At 41.3% G+C, this 17,953-nt stretch overlaps 1 protein-coding gene across 1 annotated transcript in view; it reads right to left on the reverse strand.

Moving 5' to 3' along the window:
- Positions 1 to 1,681: 1,681 nt before the first annotated feature.
- The window catches only part of QDPR (quinoid dihydropteridine reductase), a 92,896-nt gene continuing 76,624 nt past the window's right edge, over positions 1,682 to 17,953 (reverse strand). The window contains exon 7 of the mRNA XM_049630370.1: positions 1,682 to 1,889. Within this exon, the coding sequence (XP_049486327.1) occupies positions 1,847 to 1,889 (43 nt within the window). The 3' untranslated portion in view covers positions 1,682 to 1,846. The remainder of the gene's footprint in view (positions 1,890 to 17,953) is intronic.

Below are 17,953 nucleotides of genomic sequence, written 5' to 3' on the forward strand. Positions count from 1 at the left end.
ATCATGACCTGAGCCGAAGTCCAACACTTAACTGACAGCCACCCAGGCGCCCCTCCATGTCCATTTCTGGAAGCAAGCCACCCCCATAATTTCTGGGGACAGCAGGGTCTGAAACCTCACTCATGTTCCTCCCCAAGACATGTGCCAGGTGGGCGAGCATCCACCTGGAGGAAGGGCCTTTTTTTAAGTCTCCTTGTGATACTGTGATTTATAATAAGAAATATACATTTGGTCTTCATCCTATTACTGGAACAGAGCTCCTCGAAGCCTGGTAATTTCCCAAGTGATGAGGACCATAAAGGTGTCTGTTGTTGTGTCAGTGAGGTGACTTGAACATCACCGGAAGATGATGGCTGGTTGCCAGTGGAGTCAACCATGTGATTGGAGGGTTGGACCTTCCAGCGCCACCCCCCCACCCAGTCTCCAGGGAGGGGAGGGGGCCGGAGGTTGAATCTATTGTCAATGGCTAATGATTTAATTAATCATGCCTATGTAATGAGTCCTCCACAAAAAACCAAAAGGATGGGGTTCAGACAGCTTCAGGGTTGGTTGAATAGGTGGAGATTCAGAGAGAATGGCACACCGGAGAGGGTATGGAAGCTTCCTGCCCTTCCCCCATACCTTGCCCTTTTCATTTCTTTCACCTGGCTATTCCTGAGTTATACCCTTTTATAATAAACTGGTAATCTAGTAAGTAAAATATTTCACTGAGTTCTGCGAGCCACTCTAGCAAAATAACCAAACCCAAGGATGGGGAACCTCTCATCTGTAGCCAGTCTGTCAGAAGCTAGGTGACCACCTGGACGTGCAATTGACATCTGAACGGGGGCAGAGGGTGGGGCAGTCTTGTAGGATTGAGCCCTTAACCTGTGGGATCTGATGTTATCTCTAGGTGGATAGCGTCAGAATTGAGTTGAATTGTAGGACACCCAGCTGGTGTCAGAGAATTGCTTGGTAGTATAAGAGAGAAAAAAAAAAAACAAACCACCAATCGGAAGTGGTATCAGAATCCCACTCCCAAAGGTGCCCTGGCTGCAGCTCTTTCCTTAGGACTTATGTCCATCCATGTTTCTAATGCATGTCTGGGTCCTGATTGTGTCTGTTCCCAATGGCCCCTGCCCCTTGCTACAGGGTCTCTTTGGAATAATTCTGTTTCTTCCTGATCCTCTCAGTCCTAGTACCTTCCAAGGCTTTCCATAGTCATTTATGCACAGACTAATGACATACACCTTCTCAGACAAAATCTTCCCCTCCAAATGACATTACCCAGCCAGCCAGCCAATCTTTCTTTGAGAAAAAAGCTAAACTCTTGCAAACCACATGAAAATCCAGTGCTAAAATCACAACAGTAGGGAATACAACACCCCACAGTAATTATTATCACTTAGTACTTTTTTAAATATCAAAAGTACCATTCTCTTGTGCAGCTGAAAGTCCTTTGCAGGTGCCAACACATATGCCTGACATCAAAGGCAGCAAGCATTCTTAGTGATGTACATTTTCCAGTAGGGAAGCCAGGAGCTTCTTCTATAGCTCTGTTCGGCTCAGTGACTTTGCCAGTATCACGAAGCACTTCAAACGAATTACGTACAAAACATGAAGATTAAGAACAGACAAAAGTTGTTGTTTTTTTCCTACAGGGATACCAGCAGTGTATCCATTTTTTATTGTTGCTGTAACAAATTACTATAAACTTAATCGCTTAAACAATACAAATTTGTTTTCTTACAGTTCTGGAGGTCAGAAGTCCAACATGGACCTTACTGGGCTCAAATCAAGGTGTGGGCAGGGCTGTGTTTCTCTCTAGAAGTTATGGGAAAAATCTGTTTTCTTGCCTTTCCAGCTTCTAGAGGCACCTACATGCCTTGGCTGAGGATGTCTTTCTCCACCTTCAAAGAGAGCAACGTTGCAGTTCTCAGACCATTCTTTCATAACCATGTTTCCTCTCCCATTGATTAAGACCCTGTGATGATATTGGGCGCACCCAGACAATTCAGGAAAATTTTCCTATTTTCAGGTTGGGTGAACAGTAATCCTAATTCCGTCGACAACCTTCATTTCCCTTTGACGTGTTCACAGGTTCCTGGAATTTGGACACAGACATCTTTGGAGGAAAATTATTCTGCCTTCCACAGGCATGTTACACGAAAGAGTAAAATAGTCCAGATACAAGCCAGAATGGAGATGCTAATTTTTATGTGGAATCTTTAGCTTCTTAAACATTAGCAGCTTAATCACTTTTAACCCAAAATAAACGCTGTATACGTCAAACTCCTCTGCAGGCCACATTCACCTGTGGATTCTAGTTTACAACCTCTGTTTTGTTGTTATAGGACAGTGATTCCTAATCTTTTTTCACCGCCAAAAGCCTTATTTTGATTTCTCCTACTTAGACCTCAGGTTTTGACAGATTCAAACTGATAAATAAATGCTGTTTATTAAGAAATGATTCATTGTCCACAGTTTTATTAAACAAAAACACAGATTAACATCTATCTTCTGTATGAACAGCGTTAAGAATATTAATAATAAAAGCCAGTGTGAATTGAGCACTTACTAACCACCATGCGCTGTGCTAAGTGCCTTCTCTGCTTTGACCCACAACAATTCTTTGAGATCAGGACTTTTATTTGTCCCATTTTATCAGTGAGAAAGTCAAAGGTCAAAGAGTTGTGTCCACAAAATCACAGAGAGGCAAAAACCATGATTAAAACCTAGGTCTGATTGTAGGAGCTATATTTTTAAAAAAGCATTATGTTATTCTGCCAATATATTCCTAACGAAAGAAAATAAATTGTATGGTTTCATGTGTCTGTGCCTCATAATGATGGGCAACCACGGATGTGAGTTTCTTTGAGGTGTTTAGAATAATATGGTTTTGGGCCTCTCTTGCTTCCCTTGGTAACCCCGGAGGACCATGCAGGAGTAGGGTTGAAATAATTCAAGCAATAGAGGGGTGACACACAGCTCCCCTTCCATCAGATAAAGTTGCCAAGATAATCTGAGAAATTATCACTTCAAAGCAACAAAAAAACGCATAATTAATTGGGCATCGTACACAGGAGACTCCAACCATGCAAAAAAGCCTTGAAAATGAATCATTATTTCTTGAAAGGCTTTCCAAACACTTTGGATTTCAGACTTGGACAACTGCTAAAGAAGTATGACTTTCTGGCAGCTCAGCTACCCCTGCCCCAGCCTGCAGCAGTTCTGGATGTCTCCTAGAGACCACTGCATCTGGAGCAGGTGCACCTCATCAATCTTAGAGTTATGCAATACACAATATGATTGGAAATGTGGTACAACACTGTGTGTCAAACACAAACACAGTCATTAATCACCTTCAGCCTCCCCGGGCTAAGGCAGCCTGGTCCAGATGTTACACTTTCCGAATTCAGAGCTGTGGAACTAAAATAATGGTCAGTTACTCAGATGTCTCTGAGAGTCATGTTCAAGGCTTAGAGCCCAACTGCAGAGCCAATCCTGAAGACAAGTGGGAGAGAAGGAAACAGGGAGGAGGAAGGAAGGAAGGAAGGAAGGAAGGAAGGAAGGAAGGAAGGAAGGAAGGGCAGAAGCAAGTATCTTACTCCAGAAATACAGTGGAGTTCTAATGTGCCTCATATCCAGGTTTCTCCTTCCAGATGTAGAAGGATTACACAACCTTACCCTCTTTGTAGCTTAGGTGGGATCGTGGGACAAGTCTGCATCGAAGTGTTTATTTGCTGGTGAGCCCCTCTGTGTTCCCCTCCCCTGCTGAGGTGATCATACAGACATTAGAGGCCTTTGATGAGAGGCAGGTGCTACAATGTTGACGCTTTGTCCTGGAGAGTTATCCAGAAGCTCAGTGGACTTCATCAAGCAAGAAGCAAACCTTGGTTTCTTAAACCACTGAGAAATAGGAGTGTTTTGTTAAAGCAGCTTTACTTATCTTAACATGACTAATATAGGAAATTAGAGGCAAAGCTTGCCAGAGCCAACTTACAAGAGAATTTCTAAAATTTTATAAAGCAAAGTTGCTCAATGGCTAGGACCTAATCAGAGTTCCATCAATGCTTATCGAATATTGTGTGAATGGTTCTTCTCAACTACTAATTAGTAATACCTCATCTCTTTTGCAAAATATGTTTCCCACAGCTCTCCACCTGACATAGTCCATCTTCCTTTGCTCTCACGACTATCTCAGAGTTGCTGAGAGAATTAAATGAGATGATACATGTAAAGCACTTTCAACAAATATTAGTATGTAGTGAGTACTCCGTAAATGTTAGCTATCGGTGTTGTTGTTGTTGTTGTTAGTGTTTTATTATTCCTTCCAAACTCCATCCTCACTTAGGAGTTTAATTACATCCATTTCTCTTCCTTTACTCAAAATCCTGTCTCTGCTCTTATCTATACCCTAATTCTGCCCTACCTTCAACAGCCAGCTCAAGTCTTATCATTTCCAAAATGTGACTATTCCATGCACCCCTATCTCTCCAATCTAAATAACTCATGCACTGAGTCAATGCCACTCAATTCAATCAATTATTCTATTAAATTTTGTATGTGTAAGGTGGGCAGCAGTTCTGTCCTCTGTCAAACTTCTTCTGTCTGTGATCTAGTAAATATACCACTTTTCTTTTAGCAAACAAATTCTTTCCCTTGGATTCCAAACCCTTGGGTAGGTGGATTACCAGATTCCTGGTCACAGATGTGGACTTGGATCCATCTTGTACCAATGGTAGTTCCTTAACCTGACTGAGCATAGTGATTGGTGGGAGAACTAGATCACATGACTCGTGCCTGGCCAATAAAAATTCTTACACAGATTTTATTAAATTGGAGTTGAGAGGCTTTTCTTCTTAGGCTTCACTGTGAATATTTGAACATGGAAGCTACTAATTCTTGCTTCTTCTCCTCCTAAGAAAGCTGAATGCAGTAAGGACAATGAAGCTGACATTCATAAGGAAGTCAAACCCAAAGAAAGAAGGTCCCTGGTTCAGTTGTTCCAAGCTTTACCTCTCCCTTTCCATCTACTCAAGAAAATAACTTTTCCTTTTTACCTAAACTAGTTCCAGTAGAATTTCTGTCACTCACAATCAAGAATCCTGTCTAATCCAAAAAGCAACTCCCTTGAGGAAAACTCAATTCACAAACTTAGCAAACTTGTCTGAGCACCCACTGTGTGCAGGTATATTTTCCATTATCTCTAGTATAACTTCAAACACAGAATAAATGAGGAAAAAAGGTGCAATGGATGCAAAAATTACTCACAATATTTATCACTTAGAGGGGCTACTGAGACACTCATATTTTCCTTGGGAAACTAGATCTTGAAACCAAAACCTGCTAAGCAAGAGTGAAAAGCCTAAACATAGACATGTGGCCTACAGTGTTCCCACAAATCTAGTCTGCCAGTTTAAGTAACCCCCACCTCCCAATCACACCCCACATACACAGATTTAAACGTCTTTTGCAACAGAATGTTCATCTCATATGTTCACCATGAGGATAGATTTTTTTCACCAAGCAAACTTGGGAATGTAGGATAAACCGGGGGTGATATTTTAAATATTTAACAACTAGACCTACGTGGGCATAGAGCAATCAGAACAGAGGCTGGCTATCAATAGCTCCACATTACAACATAAGCCTTGGGGCCGAGTGGGGGGGAAAAAAAACTAGGATTCTGGAATCCAGAGAAAGATCAGGATTGGGGATTGAGAGAATCCCAATGGGTTAACAATGGCAGACAGGCAAAGACACTACTAGCTGTGCTTTAATGCATTCGTCACTCATTCAGCTGTCAACTGTGAGCAGGGACAGGTTAGCAGAAGCCTCCCACAGCTGTATTTTCATAGGTTCCTGATCACTGTTGCTGCAAGTTAACCCATTGCATCACTGGATGAGCTAATTCCTTCCATCGGAGTATAGCCAACGCCCTCTGCCTTAGGTACCTTCCTGTCTCCTTCGGGTCACCATTCACAAGTAGTCCAAACACAATTAAAGACCGTGCATATTATATGCATATTATATGCAAATTATAATTTCTGTGTTTCAAAGAATCAGAGTCCAATAATGCAAAAAAAGTGCTCTAGACCAATAAATCTTTACTCAGACTCTTGAGGAAATGGCAAAGAAGAACAGTGCACAGCAAAATATTTGAACTGTCCTTTGAATAGAGTTTTCTTACAGTCTGTTTCTCTCCTTATGCCATCTCCCTCCCTCACCCAGTAGCAGACTCCAGAAAATTCCCCTTCTGACAGTGACTCCTAAAGACTCTCTTCTCCAGTGCTAACCATCCCCCAACTCTCCCCACTAAGATTTAGCCCAAGGAGCTATTCTTTTCTTTGCCCAGAGTTTGTCAATCATCACAGAGATTCAGAAACCTTTCCCCCTCTACCCTCCCTTCCCTCACATTACTCTCCTGTTCCCACTGCACCACGTCATCAACCTCCAAGCAAGTGGTAGTCATGGCTGAAGGGGCTGCTTCTTCCCACCTGGGGGACCAGGGGCTTCTTACCACCCACTCACTCACAGTCCACAGAAGGGAGTTCATGAAGTCCCTGACTTTTATGATAGAAATTCTAGAGGAGACTCTCTGTTGAGTGGAATGTTCCACTGCTTCTGTGTGTCTCCAGTTTCGTTTTCATTGTTTTTCTAGTGTTTCTCATCCCCAGTCCTTAGAGGTGCCTTGCTTTTGACCCCTGAGGCACCCTTAGACAGCCCCTGCCAGGAGGCCTTCTCCTCACAACCCTGACCAGGAGCAACCATGTGGCCTTTAGCTAAGATGTACTCCCTGCTGAGTTGGGAGGATATCCTCAAGGTACCAGATTAATTTGCTGCTTCTGTTTCATTCTCATCTGAGCTCTGGAAGAACAGAAGACCTCAGAACAGCATGCCATGTCTTGCCTGCCTTAAGGAGCCCTGACCTAAGAATTGGAAACTTGAGCTCTAGCCCCATACCCACCAATCACAAGATGGGTGACTCTGAATGCATTAGTTCTTTTCTCAGAGCCTCAGTTTGTGGGTGTTGAACTAGATAGAGGGTTTCTCAGCAGAAGGAGGAGAGAAGTTTAAGCATATGGGGGTTTTTTTTCATTTTTATTTACTGGGATTGATAATATGATTGATTGCACTTGGACAAAAAAATCCAGTGCTAAAAAAGTTTGAAAAACACTAACCTAGATAATATCTCCAAGGTCCATCCAACTCTAATTGTCCAATAATCTCTGATTTTCTCCACTGACCTCCCTTCATAGAGGAAGTCTGCAATGAACATTTTTTTTTATTTCTCAAATCAATCAGAGAATGGCAAGCAGTTACAATTGAACTTCCTTAAGCACTGTAATTGGATGATGTCTTAGGGGAAAAATCATTACCCTAGATCATGGGTTAAATAATGGATGCCATTTCGTCTCCAACAGTGCTCATCTCCCTGCTCAACAGCTCAAGGGGTGGCTACTATTGAGTGGCCTTGATCTTCTGTGTTCCAACAGAACCACTGGCACCACCCAGAGGACCAATGGCTTCCAATATGGCCACAAAACAATAATTGAAGAATAAAATCATTCTCACTGGAGAATAAAATTCTGTAGGCCACTTGTATATCAGGAACAGGTGGAGACTAAAGGTGGAGGCTGTGGGATGGAAGGCGACATGGCTCTTACCAACTGATATTAAGGAGATTTAGATACCCCCTCCCTCCATCCCCCCACCTAACACTGACATTCCCATTCTCTGCTCCTTCTGCTTTATTCAACTGAGCCACATTGTCTCCCACCACCAGCTCAGATATCAGGAAGTGCTTGAGTTTCTCTTATAATAAAATTATAAAAGCAAAAATAGATAAGCATCCTGAAGCTCCAAAAATAAAACAACTTTTAAGATAACTTTGCTCATCTTTTAAATTATGTTTATAAAGAGTTTGATGTAATATGGAATGCTTTACACTATATACAAAAGTTGAGTCCAAAAAAAATGGATCAAAGAGCTAAATGAAAGAGCTAAAACTATAAAACTCTTAAAAGAAAATATTGGGCAAAATTTTCATGGCACTGGATTTGACAATGATCTATTAGATATGACACCAAAAGCATAGAAAACAAATGTAAACATAGACAAATAGGACTTTAAGAAAAACAAAAAATTTTGTGCATCAAAGGACACTATCAACAGGGTGAACAGGCAATACATGGAATGGGAGAAAATATTTACAAACTATAAATCTGATAAGGAATTAATATCCAGAATATATAAAGAGCTCCTACAACTCAACAACAAAATTTTAATGGGAAAAGAACTTAACGTATCTCCAAAGATGATATACAAATGACCAATAAACACATGAAAAGATGTTTAGCACCACTAACCATTAGAGAAATGCAAATAAAAGAGAAATGAAATATCAACTTTATTCACAATAACCAAAAGGTGAAGCAATAGAAATATCTATTAATAGATATATGGATAAATAAAATGTGAGATTAGATAGATGATAAATAGATAGATATCATGGAAGTTTATTCCTTAAAAAGGAATAAAGTTCTGATATATGCTGCAACATGAATGAACCTTGAAAATATTATACTAAATGAAATAAGCCAGACACAGAAGGAGAAATATTTTGATTCCACTTAAATGAGGTACATAGAGTAGTCAAAATTATAGACATAAAAAGTAGAATAGTGGTTCCCTGGGGCTGAGGGGATGGGGCATTGGGAATTAGTGGTTAATGGATACAGAGTTTCAATTTGGAATGATGGCCAGCTCCAGTTCTGGAGATCCATAGTAGTGATGTTTACACTACAACGCGAATGTACTTAATGCCAAATCAAATTGTATATTTAAAAATTGTTAAAATAGTAAATTTTATGTTATGTGTGTTTTACCTCTATAAAAAAAAAAGCTACAGAAATAATATGGGAGAGAGTTTCCACGGGTGGAGGCAAAAGCAGCATGGGTGTCTAAGCCCAGGTTGAGTGAAGAGGACTTCCACACAGAGGTGGGGTGGAGAGTGGTGGCAGCAGCCTGACACAAGTGTGTGAGCTCTTGCAGGGCAAGGAAGGCATCTGCACAGGGAAGGGGCAGCTACAGCAATGAAGATTAGTTACACACCCAGTGGACCAAATAAGTAAATATATTAGGGATAATCAGAAGCAAGTTTTTCATTGTCACAGAAGGAACTTATAAATATTAAAAGGGAGGAAACAAGAATAATTTCTGTGTTGTTGGATTGGAGTTAAAGGCATCAATGTAAACTCATGGTTTACAGGAGGTAAGTAGATGATAGATAGATAGATAGATAGATAGATATAAATAAGAAGATACGAGACACAGTATGTGCATACATATATTCCCTTGCTGTATCCACTGAGAGTGTATGGGAACAACAATATCCCAATACCAATGAAAACACTCAGTGTCCAGCTCTAGGTTTCTAAATATCATTTTTCCAGTAAAAGGAATCAGGGTTCCTTGAAGAAGTGGCTGATTCCAGGACTGGAGGAAGAAATTACAAGATGTATTTGGAATACCTTCTTGTTCCAAAAAGTAAAGAAATGGTCCAATAATGATGGGAAGATGTCAAAGGACACAGGACCCAGCTTAAAGGTATGCCATTGGCCAAATCAGGGGAAATGTGAGCATCAAAAAAAAAAAAAAAAAAGATAATAATGTAATATATTATACTCATTAAATAAGAAATCATGAGTCCATCTGAAATCAATAAAGAGAACTAGAGAGAGTAGTTTGGTGAGGAATGAAATATTTATATAGTTCAAAGAACCTCCCCTTCAAATGCTTGTTAATTATAAAAAGAAAAGGAGTAGTGTTATTGCAGAGAAAGTTTGCCAACATTGTATTAATCAAGTGGTCAAAGTGAGCATCATCAGCTTTGGGATAAATTGAAATTGTGTGCCACTTTCTAGGATGCAATGCAACATAATTTTTGTGATATATCTGCCAAACAACTAAAAATTGAATCTAACCATATGGAAATATCAGAAAATCCCAAACTGAGGGACATCATGTGAAATAAGTGGTCTTCAGTCTTCAAAACTTTAAAAGTAGTGAAAGTCAAGAGAAGATTGAAGAGCTGTTCCAGACTGACAACTTAATGTCAAGGCGTGATTCTGAACTATATAGATCCATTTGTATTGCCAAACCCTAAGTGGGGTGTGAGGGTTAATATACATTAATATTAATCTCTTGCTTCTAGCTATTGTACTGTTACTATATGAGAAAATATCCTTATTTGTAGGAAATAAACACTAAAGTATTTGGAGGTGATGGAGCCTCAGTGGCAACATTCTCTCAAATGGTTTGAGGGAGAAGTTTTATTTTACTGTTCCTGCAACATTTCTTAAGTTTGAGACTTGTCAATGTTAAAAATTGTTTTTAAAAATAATATTGGAGGGGTGACTGGGTGGTTAAGTGTCCAACTTCAGCTCAGATCATGATCTCATGGGTTCTGAATTTGAACCCCACAGTGGGCTCTAGGCTGTCAGTAGAACAGAGCCTGCTTCAGATGCCCTGTCTCCCTCTCTCTGCCCCTCCCCCCCACTCTCTCTCTCAAAAATAAACACTAATAAATAAATAAATAAATAAATAAATAAATAATAAAAATAATATTGAATAATTCATGTTACATTCAATGTAAAAAGCAGGACAATATACTTGAAGAGTTAAGCTTTTTTCAAAAATGTATATGCATTAAAAAAGTCTTGAAATGAAAGAAGTATACCCAAATTATACTAGTTGACTAAACTAATTAGCATGATGGTTTTCTTTATATTTTATTTTTCAAATTTTCTCTAAGAAGCATACAGTTATATAAGTAATGTTTTTCTTTTGTAGAATTTAATATTTTTCTTTCTCTTTGATGTTCTGATTTTCCTATAGTAAGGCTATGAATTCATTTGTTTTTATTTGTACATTTTAAAATGTTTTGGATTCCATTAACAATGCCTTATAGCTTTCTTCAAAACTGAAAAATTCTCCAGCATTTTACCTCACAGTCATTCCTTTTCTCCATTATGTCCTGTTTTAATTTCTGATCTTTCACCAGATACACTTTGTTTTTTCATCACATACATTTTTAATCCTTTAATCTGTCTTCCTTTTCCTATAGTCTCTCTTACATCTGTGCTCCATTTTGGCTCATTGACTTAACTCTGTCATCTACTTCATCAATTCTCTCTTTAACTATTTCTACTCTACCATTTAATGATTTTTTTTTTTTTTTTTTTTTTTTTTTGCCATTTCAATGACTGCATTTTTTGTTCCTGGAATTTCTATTTGGTCCTTCCTCAAATCCACCTGATCTTTTGCCGTGATGTTCTTTTCTTACCTTTTGGTTTCTATCCTTTCCTTATCTCTTTGAATATTATAAATTTACTTATTTTAGAGACTTTCTTTGATTTTTTTTATTATCTGCTGCTACTAGGGTATAAATTTTACCGTTTCTTCCATCCTCTGATTCTTACTCTACAGTTCACTTGTAATTTTTCATTGTGAAGCCATTTTTTTCATTGTGAAACCATTTTCAGCTGGACCTAGCTTTCATCAGAGGAGCCCTGTCTTTCCCAGTCTCAGCTTCTGTCCCCAAACAGGATCTTCCCCCACCATATACCTAGCCTTGGGAATCACCCACTGCTTAGATCCCTTCCCTACACTCCTAAAGAGCCCCATCCATCACAGCCTGGGGGATCACCCACTGCCTTGATCCCTGCCCTACACTCCTAGAGAGCCCCATCCATCACAGCCTTGGGAATCACCCACTGCTTAGATCCCTTCCCTACACTCCTAGAGAGTCCCATCCATCACAGCCTGGGGATCACCCACTGCCTTGATCCCTGCCCTACACTCCTAGAGGGCCCCATCCATCATAGTGCTGACATTGAACACTGCATAGACCACATCTAGGGTTACCATGACCTGTGATCAATATAGCTGACAATATCTGACCAATATAGCTGAAGCCCTCAGCTGCTTCTCCCTGGATGCTGCATTAGAACACAGTCTCACAGTCATTGCCAGGATCCATTCTTCTCCCTGCCATGAGAGAGCACTTTTACCTTCTCCTTTACTTCCTGGGTGCTGAGTTTTGCCAACATGCCTGGTTAGATGTGCTTTACTGCCTAAAAATGTGCTTTGTGAAGCAGAAAAGCTAGAGCTAGATGTGGCCTGCTCTCATTTTGTCCAAGCCTCTGCAGCAAGCCCCTCCACCCACTCCTATATCAGGCATGATGCTCATGGCTGCAGTTGTCCTGCCACAGTCACCTATGTGAGGAAGGTTCCCCATCTTGTGCACTGGGCCCCAGGCCACACTCATTTTCCTCTCTTGGATCCAGCTCACTTCAAGTCACAGACTTAGTGTTGCAGGCTCAACATACTTTATCTCATACAATGTTTACAGTTCTAGGAGGTAGATGTTATACCCATTTTATAGATAGGAAGTTCAGACTCAGAGAGGTAAAGTCACTCAAATCACACAGACCAAAGGTGTCAAAGTTAAGACTCCGACCCAGGCCAATGACTTTGAGCCCACTGTTCTCTGGGCCCACATGGACTTCTCTTTCAGAACATGAGCCAGGCACATCTCCCTCTCTAGAAATTGGAAAGTGCATCTCTAGCTTTCTTTTAAGCTGTCTGCTGAACCCTTCAGTTCAGTAATTGTCTTCTCAAATTTCTGAGTATCAGCCATCAGGGGTATGCCATCTTTATTAAATTAGCAAATGGCCAACTGAATAAAAGCTACATTAAAGTGGTTCATAATGGACCTTCTGCTTTCCCTAATGACGTTCATGTGTCCCTTCCCGAAGAAAGCTTGTGTCAGGGTAAGAGATGGTCAGATTCACTTGCATTTTTCCCAGGAAGGACAACTTAATACAATAAAATCTCAGACCTGTCAGAGAGCTTGTCTAAGAGCTACTTCCTGGAAGGATTTTTTAAAGTTCTATTTACATTAAAACAACACCCACCCCATCTCTCAAGGCCACTTCCTATTGTAGCTGACCAGGGAGCAAGAGATACATCCCAACAGGAAGAAATCAGAATGAATTTAGCTGACAGTAAATCTTTCACCTTTACACTTTCCCTCAGGGGAGAAAAAAAATGCAGCTGCTTTTTCAGCTCCACTATTGCCAAGCTGAATATGTACACTGTCATCTTGGCCTCATGCATATTAACTAGGAATCCAGGAAGAGACATCTCAGATCTTGGATTCCCACTACCTTCCTGGCATAAACTTAAACTCTTTTATATTGAGTATTATTATTTGGAGGCTAGAACCATCTTATACATTAGAAAAACTAAAATCTGCATGATCACAGACACTTCTCACTCTTCCTCCTCCTCATTCAAATTCCTAACTTCACTGCAGTTCTTACGCCTTAGACTCGAATAAAAACAAATATTATTTTATCAATCCTACTTCCATCTTTGGCCCTTTAATAAGGTCAGGACTGGTCCGTGTGTGGCCAGAAGTCACCCATCACTGGTCCCACTCACTGGAGCCAGCCAGAATCACTCACAAGACCTCAACATGTACTAGCTCTCTGTTGCCTTCAATCCCTGCCAGTGTGACACCTGCCTGAAGTAAGACTTTCCACCTCCTCACAATTTTAATTCACTAGTTAATTCCTGCTCGTGCTACACATTTCAACTCAAGACTCACCTACTCCAAGGAGCCTTTCCAAAGCCTTCCTGGGTAAAGTATGCCCCTAAACACTTGTGCTTCCCTCCGTGGTGGTGCCATGAGAATGTGGTAGATGCACAGTGTCTAGAATGGCTGCTCTGGGTTCCACAAATACAAATTTCTTTCTATCATGTTTTCTTGTTGTAAAAGTGGCCTTGGGTAACTGAAACCATGGCTCTCCGGGAATGTCAAAGTGAGTTAACAAGTCACAGGAAGGAAGCAAATCCTTCATGCGAATCTAAAATGACATTTATCAAGGCTTTGCTACATGCCAGCACTTGTGCTAATGCTTAATATAGTATCTTATTAAATCTTCAAACAACACTAGGAAGTAGGTGTAGTTGTGGCCTTCAAACATGGGGAAACCAAGGGTCACCAAGGTTAGGAAACAAGCCCCCCAGCTGTCCATGGCAGAGGTGGTTGAAAGTTCAAGCCCAGGTCTAACTCCAAAGCTCACACTCACTCCTTGCATTTGACTTTTTCTACATCTGCATTAGTCTGAAAAGTTCCGACTTTGCAGTCACCACAAAGACACTTTCACAGACTTCCCTGCACATACAGAATGTGTTTGTTATATTATTTAAGATATTCAATTATGCTAGAGAAAATCAGAAACACAAACAAGAAGAATAAATGAAACTAAGTATAGAAGCAAATAGCTTGTGAGAGACACAGGCCGAATTCATTAGCTGTGTTAAGTATATACAAGTAAGTTGGTTACGTGTACAAACATGTTAGCATAGATTAAGTAGAGCATGTGTGTGCTGAACATAGAAAGAGATGAAAGGCCAAGAGACATCAAATATTCTTGACTCTCTAAATATACATGAGGCACCTTTGGTTCCAAATAGTCATAATCCATTCTTTATACATGAGGCACTCAACATTTATGAGGTCTTAAATCAGCCACCCATTGGCAACTCTCATTCTGGCCCCTGCAAGTCCCCTGCAAACTGAAATCCATAGCTGTTCATCAGGGCAATTGGTGATTACAGTTATGGACCAGGCATAATTGCCACAGCATCTCCAATAGAGCAAGTACACTGTGCTGGCTACAGGCACATTTCATTCATCAAACTCCTTCTTCAACTTCAACTCTGCTCTTCATAACCTCTCCAATCAGCAGGGAGATCTGATGTAGCAAAGAGATGGGACATAGGAGCTCTGCATAAGCTGGGATCCAAGCATTGTGTAGTTCATCTCCCCTGAATGTCCCCTTTCCTAAGTGCATCAACTACCCACCCCATTCCTCTTGCTTAGCACCATATGCTTTAAATTTCTACACTAAACCACATGATTTAAGCATCTTAACTTGGACCTTGAGCCTTTCTGGTACAAGAGCTTTGTGAAAGCCTCCCTTAGAGTTAGCATTGTATCAAGATAATTTCCCATGGGACACCTTTGGACAATTCTTTTCTCCTCAAAGCATGCCCTTGACACCATGGTATAAGAAAGCAAGCAATGGATTTGGAGTCAGGCTCCTGGATTTCAGCATTGTCTCAGCCACTATCTACCGCTTTAAGCTTTCATTCCTGCCAGATTTGTCAAGCAAGAATGGCAATCCTTCTCACACAGGGCCATTGTTAAGACTCAGTGATGGCATATTTGTAAATATTTGTAAAATATTATAAAAATACTTGGATAAGTCATGTAACCTGTATGACTTTTTCTGTGACATCCAGATAAAATATGCTTCTTAGTTTATATCCCAGTATTGATGGGAATCCTAATTCCAGCCTCTGAGTGGCAAGCTTACCCTCACTTGAACATATGAGGGTCCTAGGGCTTTAGCAGAAAAGCTGGGGAGGTGCCCCCGGTCCTCCATCCCTAGCAGAGGGCCCTGAGATGCTCGCTATTCAAGCCAGCAGGTGTGATGGGAAGTGGACCCCTCTACTGCCTACAGCATTCACTCCCTCGGTACCAGACTCAGATCTTGGACCTCTGCTGGGTCAAGGCTGTGTGTTTTAGGTGTCCAGTACCCAGGTGTTCATGCAGTCCCTCTGTTAGAGGTCCTGCCATCCGTGTGCTGTTTGGGAGATGGGACATAAAACCCCACCTCTCCATCCCCCGGATCCAACTCTCCCTGAAGCAGAGTTCTCATTCCCCCTTCAACACGTTGAACACTACCCTCTCCTTGGGAGCCCCAGCTCCGCTATCTGGTGTTGAAGTCAAGACGTTGCTAACTCTCCTCTGGGACAGTGCACAAAACAGTGAATTAGGAAGGTCACAAGGCAGCATAAGGACCAACAACAGAGGAAGGATTCCCATCCTGCTTCTGCCACCGGATGGCCTTAGGCACGTTATTATTTAGCCCCTCTGGGCCTTGATATCAATAAAATGGGTATAGTAATAGAACCTCCCCCCACCTCAGAGCACTGTTAAGAGACTTGGACAGATTAAAAAATGCTTGGAATCAGGAGAGGGAGGATGAACAGGCAGTGCACAGAGGATTTTTAGATCAGTAAAAAAAAAAAAAAAAAACTGATACCATAACAGTGGATACAAATCATTATACATTTGCCTAAACCTATAGAACGTGCAACACCAAGAGGGAACCCTGCTGCATCATGGACTTGGGGTAATCATGATGTGTCAATGCAGGTTCAACAGTTGTAACAAAAGTACCATTCTAGTGGGGATGACTGATTATGGGGGAGACTGGGGCGGGGGAAGGACAAAGAGAGGCAGAGAATATATGGGAAATCTCTGTACCTTTACCTCAACTGTGCTGTGAGCCTAGAACTGCTCATAAAAAAATAGTCTCGGGGTGCCTGAGTGACTCAGGTGGTTAAGCGTCCAACTCTTGATCTCTGCTCAGGTCATGATCTCACAGCTCATGGGATCGAGCCCCGCAATGGTCTCTGTGCTGACAGTGCAGAGCCTGCTTGGGATTCTGTCTCCCTCTCTCTCTGCCCCTCCCCCACCCTCGTTCCCTCTCTCTCTCTCTCTCTCTCAAAATAAATAAATAAACTTAAAAAAATAAAGTCTTAATAAAAAAATTTTAATTAAAAAAACTTGAAACAATGGCCAGCGTGAAGTATGCATTCAGAGCTAACCATTTTATTATTATTATTATTATCATTATTATTATTATTAACTTTTTTTATACTGGAAAGAAACAGGACAAGTTATAAAACAAATTTTTTTTTCTTTTTTTAAGGTATAATTTACATACAATCAAATACACAAACACTGGTCTAGGAGACCATCAAGCTCAAGGCAAGACAAGTTCGTCTTCCCAGAAAGTTCCCTCATGTCTGTCCTTTTTCCGGCCAACACTCTCCCTCCCCAACCCCCCAATCCCCTGCCCAGAAAAGCACTATTCTGATTTTATCAGCATCTATTAGTTTTCCCTCTTCTTGAATTCGGTGCATCATTTCGAAACCAGGTAATTCTGTCCTGCGACAAGGGACTTCTCAGAGGTCAGATTTCCTGCAGTCACATGTGGCCCCACTGGATATGCTCAGGGAAGCAGCGTGGGAGAGTGGGGTAGGGGGTAATTCAGCATGCCTCCCCTCCAGACCCCCGGTCCCGGCTCAGCCCAACGCGGCAAGAACAGGGGCAGAAGCCGCAGCAGAGCGAGCTGCTGGGCGGGGAAGAGATGACAGCTCGAACCCCGGGCGTGATCGATAATTGCTGCAGAGAATATGACTCCAAGGGCGGCGGGGCGGCGGCGTGTGCACCGGGTCCCAGCGCCCTGCATCTGGCCTTGCAGCCTCAGGCAGTGACCCAAGCAGGGCTGTTCATAATTTTAACACATTGCACGTGCAGTTTGTTCCATCTTCCAAATAAATTAATTATGGAGACTTTAAAGGATTTTCAGAGGGAATCTCATTACTAGCTGCACATTTGGCCCTCCCAATCAATAGTCTTTTCATTTTTACATAGCAAGTGGGAGAGCAGGGGGGAGGTTAAAAAAGAACTTCTTCTATTTTTCATTTCATCACCTCCAGCCTTGGCATTTAATGAGTGGTCTGAAACATTCTCAAACTCCCAATCCCCACTCTGTGACCCTGGGCAAATTAGTTAACCTCTCTGAGCCTCACCTTTAAAATACCTTTGCTTTTCCCAACACCTTGAAAGTCTGTCAGTCTTGTTTTCCATGAGAAACTCTTGTTCACCCTACAAAACCCTACTGCACTCATAATGGGCAAGAGTTTGGCATGGTGATAAAAAAAAAGACCAGGCTTCAGAGTCAGATAGTCCTAGATTCAAATGCTGCTCCAGCGCTTACTAGCTAGGGTGACGGTGGGCAAGAGACTTAAACCTCAGTCT

This window comes from Panthera uncia, chromosome B1, assembly GCF_023721935.1.
Source record: "Panthera uncia isolate 11264 chromosome B1, Puncia_PCG_1.0, whole genome shotgun sequence".
In the NCBI taxonomy this organism is placed as follows: domain Eukaryota; kingdom Metazoa; phylum Chordata; class Mammalia; order Carnivora; family Felidae; genus Panthera; species Panthera uncia.